This window comes from Gymnogyps californianus, chromosome 13 (assembly GCF_018139145.2).
Source record: "Gymnogyps californianus isolate 813 chromosome 13, ASM1813914v2, whole genome shotgun sequence".
In the NCBI taxonomy this organism is placed as follows: Eukaryota; Metazoa; Chordata; class Aves; order Accipitriformes; family Cathartidae; genus Gymnogyps; species Gymnogyps californianus.
The window spans coordinates 21,288,794-21,301,463 of NC_059483.1; the positions used below are offsets into that span (position 1 = coordinate 21,288,794).

General features: G+C 36.9%; 1 protein-coding gene across 1 annotated transcript in view; it reads left to right on the forward strand.

Annotated features, from left to right (window-relative positions):
- Positions 1 to 12,670, forward strand: part of SLC6A11 (solute carrier family 6 member 11) — a 137,491-nt gene that overhangs the window by 73,252 nt on the left and 51,569 nt on the right. The window contains 1 exon segment of the mRNA XM_050904980.1: positions 8,740 to 8,874. Within this exon segment, the coding sequence (XP_050760937.1) occupies positions 8,740 to 8,874 (135 nt within the window).

The window sequence follows — 12,670 nt, forward strand, 5'->3', positions numbered from 1 at the left end:
TGGTGCCTTCAGTGAGAGCTGAAAGGCATGTCTAGAGTAGCTAAGAAATGAAATTCATTTAGCGCCTTATCAGTCCCCCATTTCTGCCTGTGTAAACTCAGTAACAAAACTGGAAATTCAGGTGCTAGTATGGGATGATTCTGACCTGCTGTAAATTATTTTCATAGAAATGGGATTGTCCTATATCAGGAGTAGTCATCCCATATTAAATGTTTTTTAAGCAAACTTCAGGTTTCTGTGCGTATATGTAACTAATATCAGTATCTGGCTTGTTGCGTATAAAGGCAAACTAGATGGCATTCAGAAGTCTGAAAATCCTGAAGGTTCTGAAAAGGAACAGCTTTGATTTATAAAAGCTTGAACTTTTTAAAGACCTTTTCAAAATGAAAAAAACCCTCAGCTGATTAATTAGTCCTAATTTATATTTAAAATTCTTCCTGATTGATTTTTAAAGTTGGCTTTTACTTGATTAAATAGCAGTCTTTGATTTTGAGATATTTGTGGCTCTGCAAATTCCCTACTTGATGGGAGCTCTACATAAACACTTTTGCTTGCAGTAATGAGTTTAGCCAAGATGCTGAAGTTTGCTTCCTCCCTATCAGTCCTCCTCTCCCTGCCCACAACCACAGGGCAGGTCTTCCTCTTTGTGCACTTGAATGTTAACCAAAACAATAAATTAACATTATTCTTTTAGATATTCATAGTTATAGGATACCATTATTTCATTTGCCATTCTAGTTTGAGGCTGGCCCATTTATGGTGGAGATAAAATAATGAATTTAAATCAATAGCCTCTTCAGGGTAAAAAAAATAACCAAAACACCCCCCACCTTGCCCCCCAAAACAAAAAAAACCCACTGCACTCTATAGGTACTAGGGACAATAATACCCTGATTTTATCATCGGATTGCTTCTTTTGTATTTGCACTGGTAGAGCTGTATCTGCTTGCAAAACTGTAGTGCTCATTTTGCTAAAGGTTTTCTGCAACTTTCTGCATTTGAAAATTACACTACAGACCTTCCCTTGCTTCACAGAATTATTTTGGGCATACTGTTTTTACAACTGTTGGAATTTTTGCATTGGCAGTGTATTAACAATATATTAACAATGTGACAAGCACACTTTCTAACAAATGGATAGCACACTCTTAGGCATGTTAGTGTTTAGAATTGTTGCATCCTTTACTTTTTTATCAACATAACTCCTCTGAGAACACTCAGGCAGTTGGTAAGTGTAGGGTGAATATTGAGTTTGGACAATATAATTTCGGAGACTGAGGAACAGCAGCACTGGGAGGATGCAAGTCATTGTATTGAGTTCCTGAGATTTCTCTGAGTTGTATTCACTGTAAGTATTTATCTAGGAAGTAAGTCTTCCTGTTCTCCTCCTTTGGCATTTAATAACAGCAAAAATGTAGTAGCATTGATGAAACAGCATGACTAACAGTCTTACAGTTTCTTAGTTCAGTCTGTGTCCCTGTTCAAGCCAGCAAGGTTAGCATTGTGTGGATTTACTAGTGAATCTTTCTGTACACTTCAGAGCAGAGTCTCCAAAGACTACTATAGACCTATGCATTCATTTGTAGACTGCGTAAACTTAGGGTAACCATGCAAATAGTTTCCTATGAGCCTTAATCTAGATAAAGTGAGTCTCTTCTCTTGATGCCCTGAATCAAATTTTACTATGAGTTTGACCAAGGCCTATTCAGTCTGGAATGGATTCTTGAACTATATGGAACTGTGATTTAAAGACATTCTTTCAGGATTCAGCCCATCTACTATGATCGGTCCCACTTTTTTAGAAGCTGTTGGCACATTCTTTCTAAGTGATTAGGTCATTATTAAGCTGTGCATGCATATGGTCAGTTCAAGAAAGAATCTGGTTATCTGCATTTACCATTATTGAGTGCTTAAATGCAGGTGCTCACATAATTGATTTAAATAATGTAATAAAATTAACTGCTTCTACATGTTATATAGGCACTTCTGTGTGTTCCGGTCCTCATGACTGGGCTTTACTGATTATGTCTGCATGGAGGGGAAATTCTGTTCCAAGAAGCACTTCTTAGTTTGAGTTTTCCAGTTCTATGGATTGAGTAGTCTCTGCAGAATCACTGAAACTCACTTATGCAAGGTTTCTTTCTGAAGGAGATGTGGGGAGTTTTGCACCCTCTCATTGTATTCAAACACCGAGTTGAGAAGCAGGGATAACCAAGGAACCGGGGTGTCGCTGGGGGTGCAGTGTGAAGTGCACCAGTTCTGCAGTGTAGATACAGATATTTGTCTGTAGATACAAGATATTTGTCTTGAAATATCTCAGGCCATATTTACGACCATTTCTGTTTGGTTTCTCTTGGTAGCCTAACAAATGAATGTTTTGGGGCAGCAGTATCTGTTAAATTAGGGAATTCTTACCTAAATACATGGAAATCTAGCTTTGCATTTGATCTAGGCAGTACATTCTTTTGATTAAATATGAGGCCTGCAGACTCCATCAAAACAACCAACAATCTTGAAGAGCAATTTTAGGAGAAATAAGACAGATCTTGATTTCAATGGTCCTGGGCAATCTGGAAACAAAACCAGCTGTGGTAATTAGCTGGGAAATAATTTCAAGTAACACATATTTAGAAAACTTGATGCTGCTTGAGGAATATTTATGGGGAGAAATAGCTCATCATCTAAGTGAATTGTTCACTCACTTCAGCTGGGAATGTGAGCTGCTGCAGTGTGTTGATATTGTCTGCCTTTGGTACTTTTTCATTGCTTTCCCATTTTAGCTGTATTCCTGGATTGGCCTGGTAGAGGTTATTAGAGCACTAGGGTCCTCGGCACTGAGTCAAAACTTCCACCATATTTTTCCTCCCCTCTTTTTGGAACTTTTGACTACAGGTAGGCAGTTTTTTGAACACAGGATATGTTGTTGAAATGGAATTTGGGAAGTGCTGAAAAGTTCATAAAGTCAGACCCAATGTAAAGAATAATCCTTGCTGAAAAAAATAGGAAAAAAAAATTTTTTCACCCATTTTTTAATACTGAAATGAAGCTTATAAATAATGACTTTGGCTTATTAAAGTATTTTTCAGTCGAGAGATCTCCCTTCCACCCATTCAGTAAAAAGAATGCCAAGACAAAATGGAATAGAATGTAATTTTTTTATATTGACTCAAAATGAATTTTGGGGTTGAGTTTTCATTTCATTGTAAAGGAAACCGTTTCACCTTGACTCAGACTTTTATTTACTTATTTATTGCCTTCACCACCATGTGGATAAAAATAAGGACTTGCACAGCTCTGCTAGATAGAGATTTTTCTGTGTCCCAGCCAATGACCTCAGCGTGATGATGTGGTATTAGAAGTGTTTATTCCTTTCTGCTGTTATTGTGTCATGTAGAATCTCCTGCTTCCTGTGATCACTGTGCATTTAAGAAGGTTCTTACATACTTTCACTGAGTGTCCTCTCCTGGCCCCTATTGTCTAGCTCATCTTGCATTCCCAGTGAATTTTTCCTCTTTGATACTTATTTCTCAGCTCTCAAATCTCATTAAATTTTCTTACCTGTTGGTTTTTTAACTTCTTTCTACTCCAAGTGAAGCTGTCTGCACTCACATATGATTCATTAGTAGCTCAGAAGAAATTCTGCAGTTTGTAAGCAATCTGGTTAAGGACAGTTCACCAGATTATTCTGGAGCAAATTTCTTTCTGTGGATAAACAAGACAAACAGAAGATGATGCTGAATAAATCTATAAAACAGAGAAAATAGAAAAATCAGCCATTTTGCTGATTCTATCTCCCCCCCCCCATCCCAATCACACATCATACAAATCCACTCATCTGGTATTCTGTTGGGATTTTGGTTTAATTTCTTTTTCTGAATGTGAAATTTTAGCTTTAAAATGTAGGCAGATGTAGAATTTTTTTTTCCCTCTTCTGACATACTTTTTAAAAACTTGTGAATCAGCTGTCATTCCTTTATACTGTTTTATACCATTTGTCTTGTAAATCCAATTAATGTTGAAAATATCTCTTTTCAGTTGTCATTTGTATGTCCGTAGATGCTACAGTGTCATATCAGCAAAAGACTCTTTTTCAAACAATGCTGTATGGAAAATTTCACAGTATACCACGGTGGTTGAAAAAGAAAATCTTTTATAGTGTTATTATCTGCTGTTAACAGCTAGGAAGTTAGAATTTGTGAAATTGGAAAAATATTACTGGAGCCAAGATATCTGGGTTAACTGTGGCATGCAGAATTCTTTTTTAAATTTTGATGGAAATCATGCCCGAATTGGTAATACCTAGGTGTGTCTACAAAGACATCAGAGCAGCCAGACAGTGGTAAGATAATTATATTTCTATAGTGGTACTAATATGCCCTTCTGCATCAACACTATAAAGCAGGATAAAAATTATTCTTTTCCCTCTCACATCGCTCAGGTAGTGAAATTTTGGTTCCCAAGCTGTTTCTCCACACAGGAGTGTACTGCAGTGTGGGCATACTTTTCTTTTATTTGTCCTGTGTAGACAAACCTTGTGTGTCACTGAGGTCTGAAGATTGCTCAGCAGTCTCCTCTTAACAAAGGAAGTTGGTCGTGTCAATCTAGTTCTCCGTGGTCACAGTGTCAACTAAATAAACAGGCTAAATGACTAGACAGTAGGCTGAAAACGCTAAGTGAAAGATAAGGATGAGCAGGGCGTGGGGTCAGGTCTTATTTTCCATATAACTCTTCTAATACTGAGTTCAGGCAAATTGCTGGCTATGCTTGCATTGATACTACTTGTGTTTATAGCCTAATGGAGCAATAGAGGATTTTAGGTGAAAGGGATTAGCAAGCCAGTAATTTTCTGAAGCATCAAGTGAAATTAAACACTTTTATTCCATTTATAAAATGCAGGTGGTTCATTATAGTGCAAACAAGCTCAAACATCGCAGCTTGCAGGAAAGAATTCCCTCAACTTCCTAGCCTCAGAAAGTTATATTTTGTTCATTGAATTCTAGTTCAGTTATGTTCTCAGCAAGAGCTAAGCAAAGGATTAAAGTTCACTACTTCCTATTCCTGACTCACCCTGCTAAGAAGCTGCTGTGAGGTAGTGTGTGAACATCAGGCTGGTGTGTTATGTAGTAGCTGTAGCCAGAGAAATCTATTTTTAGGCTTTTAGATTTCTGTGGGTGTGTGGCTCAATTCATTGCATGTAGGGCTTCATCCTTATTCTCAACAGATTTATCATGTATTTCTTCTACATTTTCTCACAAGCCAAGTCACCTTCACTTGAGCCTCTGCAGCATGATCTGACCAGAATGTTCAAAAAAGCACCTTTTCATTTAGGACAAGAAGTTCAACAGTCTCAGTAGCCAAATTTGAATCTATGCACCGTATTTGCGCTTTAAAGATACTTAGGTATGAAAAGATGCAAACTGGCAGCTAGTTCACTTCTCAAGATCTTTAAGGTGCCTTACTCACGAAATCATTGCACAGATACCTAGATTTCTTTATAACTAACCTTGAGTGATATAGACATCTATGTCTCTTAAGGTTTTGGTATTTAGAGTTCCAGTACTTGGTACTTAACTTAATTCCAATGCTTTGGTACTTAAAACTCATGGCAGTCGATGAAATATCTGTTCTCAGGATCTTTGGTCCTAAGGTACTTTCAGTTAAGCACCTAAGTATGCGTAAGAGCTGTTAGATGTCCCAGTAGGTGCCTTTCCACATACTTGTATGTCTAACCATCTTTGTAAATTTGTCTTTCTATTATATTATAATAGGAGAACTTGGTGCAAAACCTAGCATGCCAGAAATTTTTATTTTGTTTCCAACTGCTTAAACACTGGCATTGCTCTGACAAGGGTTTAAAAAAAGCATTTTGAGCATTGGAATGCAAATTAACATACTAAGCAATTAAAGTCAATTAAAACAGGATGCAGTGTAATTAGAAACAGTTGTGTTCGCATTTATATTCAGAGAGGTTTGATGTGTTGAAAGAAAAGAAAACAATTTGGGAAACTTTTAATGTCTACAGATGTGATGATGATACTAATAATGGCATTTGATTTCTAAAATGCCCCATCCTCCCTCACCTCATGAGCTCTGGAGAAGTATGATAAAATGAGCAACTAATGCACTGGATGCAATGGAATTATGTGGCTCAGCATACTGGGGCACTCAAATACCACCTACAAGTGGTGGCCTTCTTTCTCCTCTCTGAACACAATACACATACCTGTTGCAGCACAAGAGAAGCTTGCAGTTTTAGCAGCCTCATTAGCTGTATGAGCACTAACACCGATAAATTGTCAGCAATGCCAATTGGCTCAGGAAGGGTGTATCTTTCCCACACGTGCTTCCTTGGTATCTCTTCCATTGTTGTTCTGGATGTCTGCATTAGTATTTATTGCCAGAAATACTGAGCCGATTGCGCTCTATTTATATCCTCTTTCTGCATGGTAACCAGAAAGGAAGCAGAGTCCTCATTCCTCTAAAGCTGAGGCACAACTACCCTCATGATAAAAAAATATGCTAGAGGTTGTGGTTCTAGTACTTGCAATAATGTTAATAGGTGTGGGTGGGCTGTGGGAGGCATTTGGAAAAGCAAACAGAAACCTGTGAAGTATAACTCTACAAGTCTGGGTGGCTGCTGCGGGATTACAGACTACTGTACAAGGGTACCTTTACCTGACCTCTCTTGGCATAGAGATGAGTGGTTTCAGCTCTTCCTTGATGGAGCTGAGTGAGGAAATACACCCAAAGGAATGTGGGAAGAAATCTGCCTCTACAAAATTGCAATCTGTTTACTGATGTAAAATGTTTCAAGGCAGCGGCAGGATGCACAAGATAACAGGCTGCAAACCAGTATAGTTAATGAAACATGACGCAATGAAATGTTATTCTTTAATGTTATAACAGATATTCAGGTGCAATACCCTCCATGTCATCAAACGTATATGTCTGCTGACTATCCTCTATTAAAGGCAACTATTGATTTAAAAGAAGTAGAGAAAAATAGCTGGCAAAGAATTAAATACAGAAACATGAAAACCAGTTGCTGGCTACTCCATCCTTTCCACCCAATATAAGACTCAGAGCAAGACCATGTCCATTCCGTGTGTTTCTTTTTCACTTCTCATTAACTGATGATCCATTTTTATTTGAAACCTAAATGTGGAGAGCAGTCTTTTTGAGACAAGGTCTATTGGAACTCAGCCAGTCATATCAGTTTGCATTTCCACTAATAGGCAATTACAATAAATGTAAGCACTGGGATAAAGCTTTCCATTTTGCATTTTATTGACCTATGAATTCATCAGTTCAGGCTTCTGAGACCTATAGGAATATAATGGTTGTCTCCATTTCCTGGGAAAATCATGGTTTGTATTTTCAAAAGGGATAAGACACCTGAAAGATATATAGATGCTTACCTGTGTTAAGGTCAGTGAGAGTGAAGTGTCTAAATTATGTCTTGGGCAGCTGGACATGTTTGAAGATCTGCCATGTGATTTTAAGTTCTTCCATTTCTGAGTGTACCAGCTGAGGGACACATGGGATGATTTCGTGTTTGGGGTTAAATACTCAGCACAGTCTGAAAATCAAATTTCAGTTAATTAGTCATGAAAATGTGTTTGAGAATCCTTTCATGGGTGCATTCTCTGATGTATCTCTTTCATTTACATAGGCATGAGACAGATAATGAACTTTTGAATTTAAAGTGCATGTTTTTGAGGGCTACACAGATTGTATTTTTCACCAAATGATTTTCCCAATTCTTGCAGCTTGTTAAGTAATTTTGACTCGTGCAAGGCACAAGTATGAAAGTATTATCTCATATTAGGATATTTTATACCTACTCTGCACAGGCAGAAATGGCTATAGAGAATTACGGAGAGTTAAGTTTAAGGTATGGTATTGTTTAAAGGAAATATTTATAGTGACATGGAATTTTGTCATTTAATCCATCTCCAAGTTTGAATAGCTATATATTGCTCTCAGGTTTGTGATTGTAAAATGGGATCAATTCTGCTCAATTTTTCCTTTGGAAAAAGTGACTTCTTGCAGGTTTCCAGAAAAGCTCAGCTGCTCCCCATGCACAGAGCAAACTGATTTCTGAAAAAAAATGTGGCCGTATATGTGAAAACAGAAATTGCTGGGCTTGAGCACTTCAGAAATTTTGCCTGAAGGTGCTTTGCATGATAAGGGTACTATAGCGAATTACAAGGAGATATACATAGCATTTAACCTTTAGGCTTGATGAAATGTTTATTCCTCAAACACAGACGTGCAGGCAAAGCAGTCTTATGAGATGACAGTTTAGTAATTACTAGGTGACTGAGAATTCGTTGCATATGTTGTAATATAATACATATAACGTAATGCAATTAATTACTTGCTGTTATGAGTTGATTTCCCTGTATCTGTGTTTGGAATAGTATGTGGTATAGTGTACATGTACACTATAGTATAGTGTCCGGTCACCTGTCACAAAGAGAGAGTAAATAATACACTTAAAGAGAATTTCCCAATCTCTCTATTAAAAAAGTGTTGACCTTTCCTACAAGACATAAATAGTTTAGAAGGGAATATGGTTGAAGGACAAAATTCACCTGCATGAACAAAGGCATCAAAAGCACTTTTCCTCCAGAAAAGGATTTGTTTTTTATCTAATAACAAAATGGCTGTGGAAATGAGATGGTTTTGTTGCAGTTGGAAGAAAATATTTTTCTAATGCTTGCTTCTTCTTGCTAGGTTGTATACGTAACAGCCACATTCCCCTATATCATGTTGATGATTCTTCTGATTCGTGGAGTAACATTACCAGGTGCTTCCGAGGGGATAAAATTCTACTTATACCCTGACCTTTCTCGACTGTCTGACCCACAGGTAGGATCATGGTCCACGTATTTATTTTCTTCTCTGACTGGGAAAAACTGCAAGAGTTTCTTGATTTTAAAGTTTGAATACAGTTGATTGCTGGATAGTTGTTCATTGTTAGAGATTCAGAATTGTAGATAGGGCTTTAAAGCCATCACTGCTTATATGTGTTGGAATATATTATTCTTTTAGTAGAAAAGTACCTTAGTTGATAAATCAGAATTTTCAGAAGTGTTCAGTTGCAGTTGCTGCTTCTGCCACTGAGGGGCAAGAGCATTGCAACTGGTTCAATGGGAACAAATTTAACTGAGACTTATCCATTTTACGGTTCTTTGCTCATTCCAAATCTAAATCTCAGTCAAGATTAGTAGAGAAATTAATCATTCAGATGACTATTGTCTTTGAAGCAGAAGTCTCTATATGCAATCAAGGAGGAATGAAGTACTCAAACCAGGAACTCTGCCTTTTTCATTGTTTCCAGAATAGAGTTGAACATGGAAATACTGGATTAAGTTGATTTTTTTTTTTTTCACTGACAGATGAATACATAATAAAATAATTATTATGTATCATTTGTCTGATATTGAAGAGGGAAAATGACACAAGCTCTACAAAACCTGACAAGTTGCAGACAGCATTTTACTTACCTGGTTTGGCAATGTAAAAGACATTATACAGTCTTAGTCCTAAGGCTATTACAATATTAAATGGATCCTGAGATGGAGATAGAAAGGAAGTTTGGGAATATTTGTCAAAATTGATTTTGTTAATCTGCTTACTGAAAATGTGTCAGCATAATTTTTTTTTTTAACCTCTGCTTACTGAAAACGTGTATTTTCTTGCAAAAGACAATAGAGGGGACCCTTCAGGTTATTTCCTTGAAGTGTCTGAAATGACTGACTCATGTAAAGTTCACTTTAAACAAGGAATATTTCTACAGAAAAAACAGCTAGAAAGAAAAAGATTCATTTAAAATATTGAAAATTTTAGATGAAAATTTAATCATATTGCCACTTTTGGACTCGACGATGTTTCCATCGTTCTGTGTCAGCATAGATGGGAAGTGAAAGAAGAGTCGTGGAAGTGATGTTAGAACGTCAGTGATGTGCTATGGATTTCCAATGACTAGCTTGCTTAGAGGTGGCCTCAGTTCACCCAAGAAATTAGCACAGTAACAGAGAAAACAAGATTCTCTTACACACTCCCAGTTATTTGTTTGCAACATATAATAGACTCAGACTGTAGTAAATATAGCAAGCCAGTCCAATTTCAAGTGAACCCCGTGTGTCTTAACTCATTTTAGCGGAGACAAGAAATTTGACTGTTGTATGCTTATTTGAGAACATGGATGGCATCTGTTTATTTTGTCCAGTTTTAACTTGTGCTTCACCCCGCTGTGTGGTTCTGAAAACTAAAGTTACCCACTGCCTTCACAAAAAGTGTTTACTGGGTACTCTTTTCTTGTACTACACCATGATGATTCCTCCACCCGTGAAGTCTATCAACCTAGTACGAATAGGAGGTAGTCCTGCTGCTTAAATGTTGATTCCTTCACTTGTCCAGCCGTGTGCGAGAGGCCTGTTAACAGGATTTTGCCCTGTGTGTGGATTTTTCACGTGCCACTGACACCCTTGCTTCTGTTTGTCGTTGAGGGAGGGCATGCAAGCTTAAGCAACATTATTGTCAGGCTACAAGGAGTTTTTATATGCCTATTTACTATACTGTTTCCATTTGTAAAGAAATACATTGTTGCCATGACAATTTCCAAAGCACATAGTATTAGTCTAAGCAGTCTGTGAAGTACAAAGCACTTAAAAGACACGTGTGCATGTGTCTGTTTGTCCCACATGTATAGCTCAGCTGATACTAGAATGTCTTTTGGGAAGGCTTAATGAATTGCTTTAACAAGCCAACTTTCTTCTCCATTTCAATGAGACTTTAACTGACACATCGCCGTACTTCAGCCTTAGTATTTTAAGCACCTTTTTGTAGGAAAGAAGCTGAAGTAGAATGGACCGTAATAGAGATTGTGAACACCAATACAGGTAATTTAACTGTAGTATGCATGATGAAATGGTTTTAGAGAATTATTTTTGTGTTGAAAAAATGCTATTTCATCGAAATTGAAATATTTTGTTGAGATTAATCAATTCAATTTTTGAAGAAAGATTTCTGAGTTATGGGTGGGATCTCTGGTCAATTTTCAAGAAATAAAGGAAGTTTAGTTTCTTAATCTTAAAAACAGAATTTGGCATAACTCACTTTATTAAAAAAAAGTAAAATGGAATTAGTTCAGCTTTATTGCAACTTTTAATTGGTAACAAGATAGATATATAGACATTTCCCATTTTATAGAAATGTAGAACTTAATAGTGTTCAAACCCATGATTTTTTGCATCAAAAAACCCCATTCCATAAGCCTCTTCTCAATTTGTTCTAGAGATTTTTGCCAAGAAGCAAGTCTAGGACAACTGAAGTAACCTTGTCATTTGTGCTTCCAGTTTTCATCTTTACTCTTGTTTATTTGGATTTACTCCACAAAATCAAAGCATAATGCATGTGTACTAGCAGAAGCTGTTTTCCTCTTCAGTTGGAGGTCTGTTTAAATAACGTTCCAGGGAGACCACTGTGTCTGTATTAGGAGAGCAGTATTTGAACCACAGTGCCAACTATGTTTACTGTGGATTAAATAAATTAAGTTTCTCTTCAAGGCTCACTTTAGTTTGAAGTTCTTGAATCTTTTGTCTTTGTGTAATTTGCATTCCATGGTTTGTTATAGCTTTCTAAGCAGCTATTCATCTGTCTTTTCAGTTCCTCTTAGCTTTCAAGTGCTGTGTTCTCTATTTCATTTTTATATTCTATCTTTTCAGCAGACTGAATCCTCTTGGTCTGAAAATGCCATCTTTTGTCCTGTGTATCTGTAGAGCTCATACCAATCGCTTTTCGTTATACTAGTGGAGTACTATGTTTAAGCTTCAGAAATGCTTTGTTTCATCAACAGTAAGGTCTCTATAGCCTTCATGCTCAAACTGGCTTGAAATATGTCCCTCTACCCCAATCTGGAAGATACAGGTGCTGTTTATATCTTAAATATGGGGTCTTTCCTGAGTTATAACTCACACAAAAGAAGTATTTTACAAAGTTAATAGGATTGTTATGGTTTTTGTGTGCAAGTCTGACTCAGAATATGGTTCTGGTTGTCCCTCAACAGATTTAAGTCACTTAATATGTATTTGTGCTTGTGTGTGGTGTGGTACTCACTGCTCCGTTTCGGGGAAAACATTTGGTTCTTCATAATGGGATTTTCCAAACATTTGTGCGTGGAAGAGGTTAAATTGGTTAGGGACTAGCAGACATACCAGTTTGATGGATCAAGGAGTAATATTATGGTCAATGATCTGGAAAATACATACATGTAAATTTAAACCCTGCTGTAGCAGCGGATTCTTAAAATGAGGAGGAAAATAAAAAAAAAAAGCCTTCTTGTTTATTGTGTGCTTGTATGCTAATAACTGGCTGAGTTACTGTTTTTTTATTTTAAAAATACGTATTGTTTTAATGAAGATATTCATTATAGCATCTGGAGGGGTGAACATGTCAACATAGCCAGAATTGCACTCTCCTTTGAACAGGTGGTGCTTACCAAAATCTTGAACAAATTTAATTAATCTGGGTTTTGTGACTGAATTGCACATGAGAATACATTTCTCTGTGAAAAGAATACAGGTTGTACTTTATCTCTGATATACTCTCATGTGAATGTTAAGCATGATAAATGAATGACAGGGCAAATTACATATAAGGT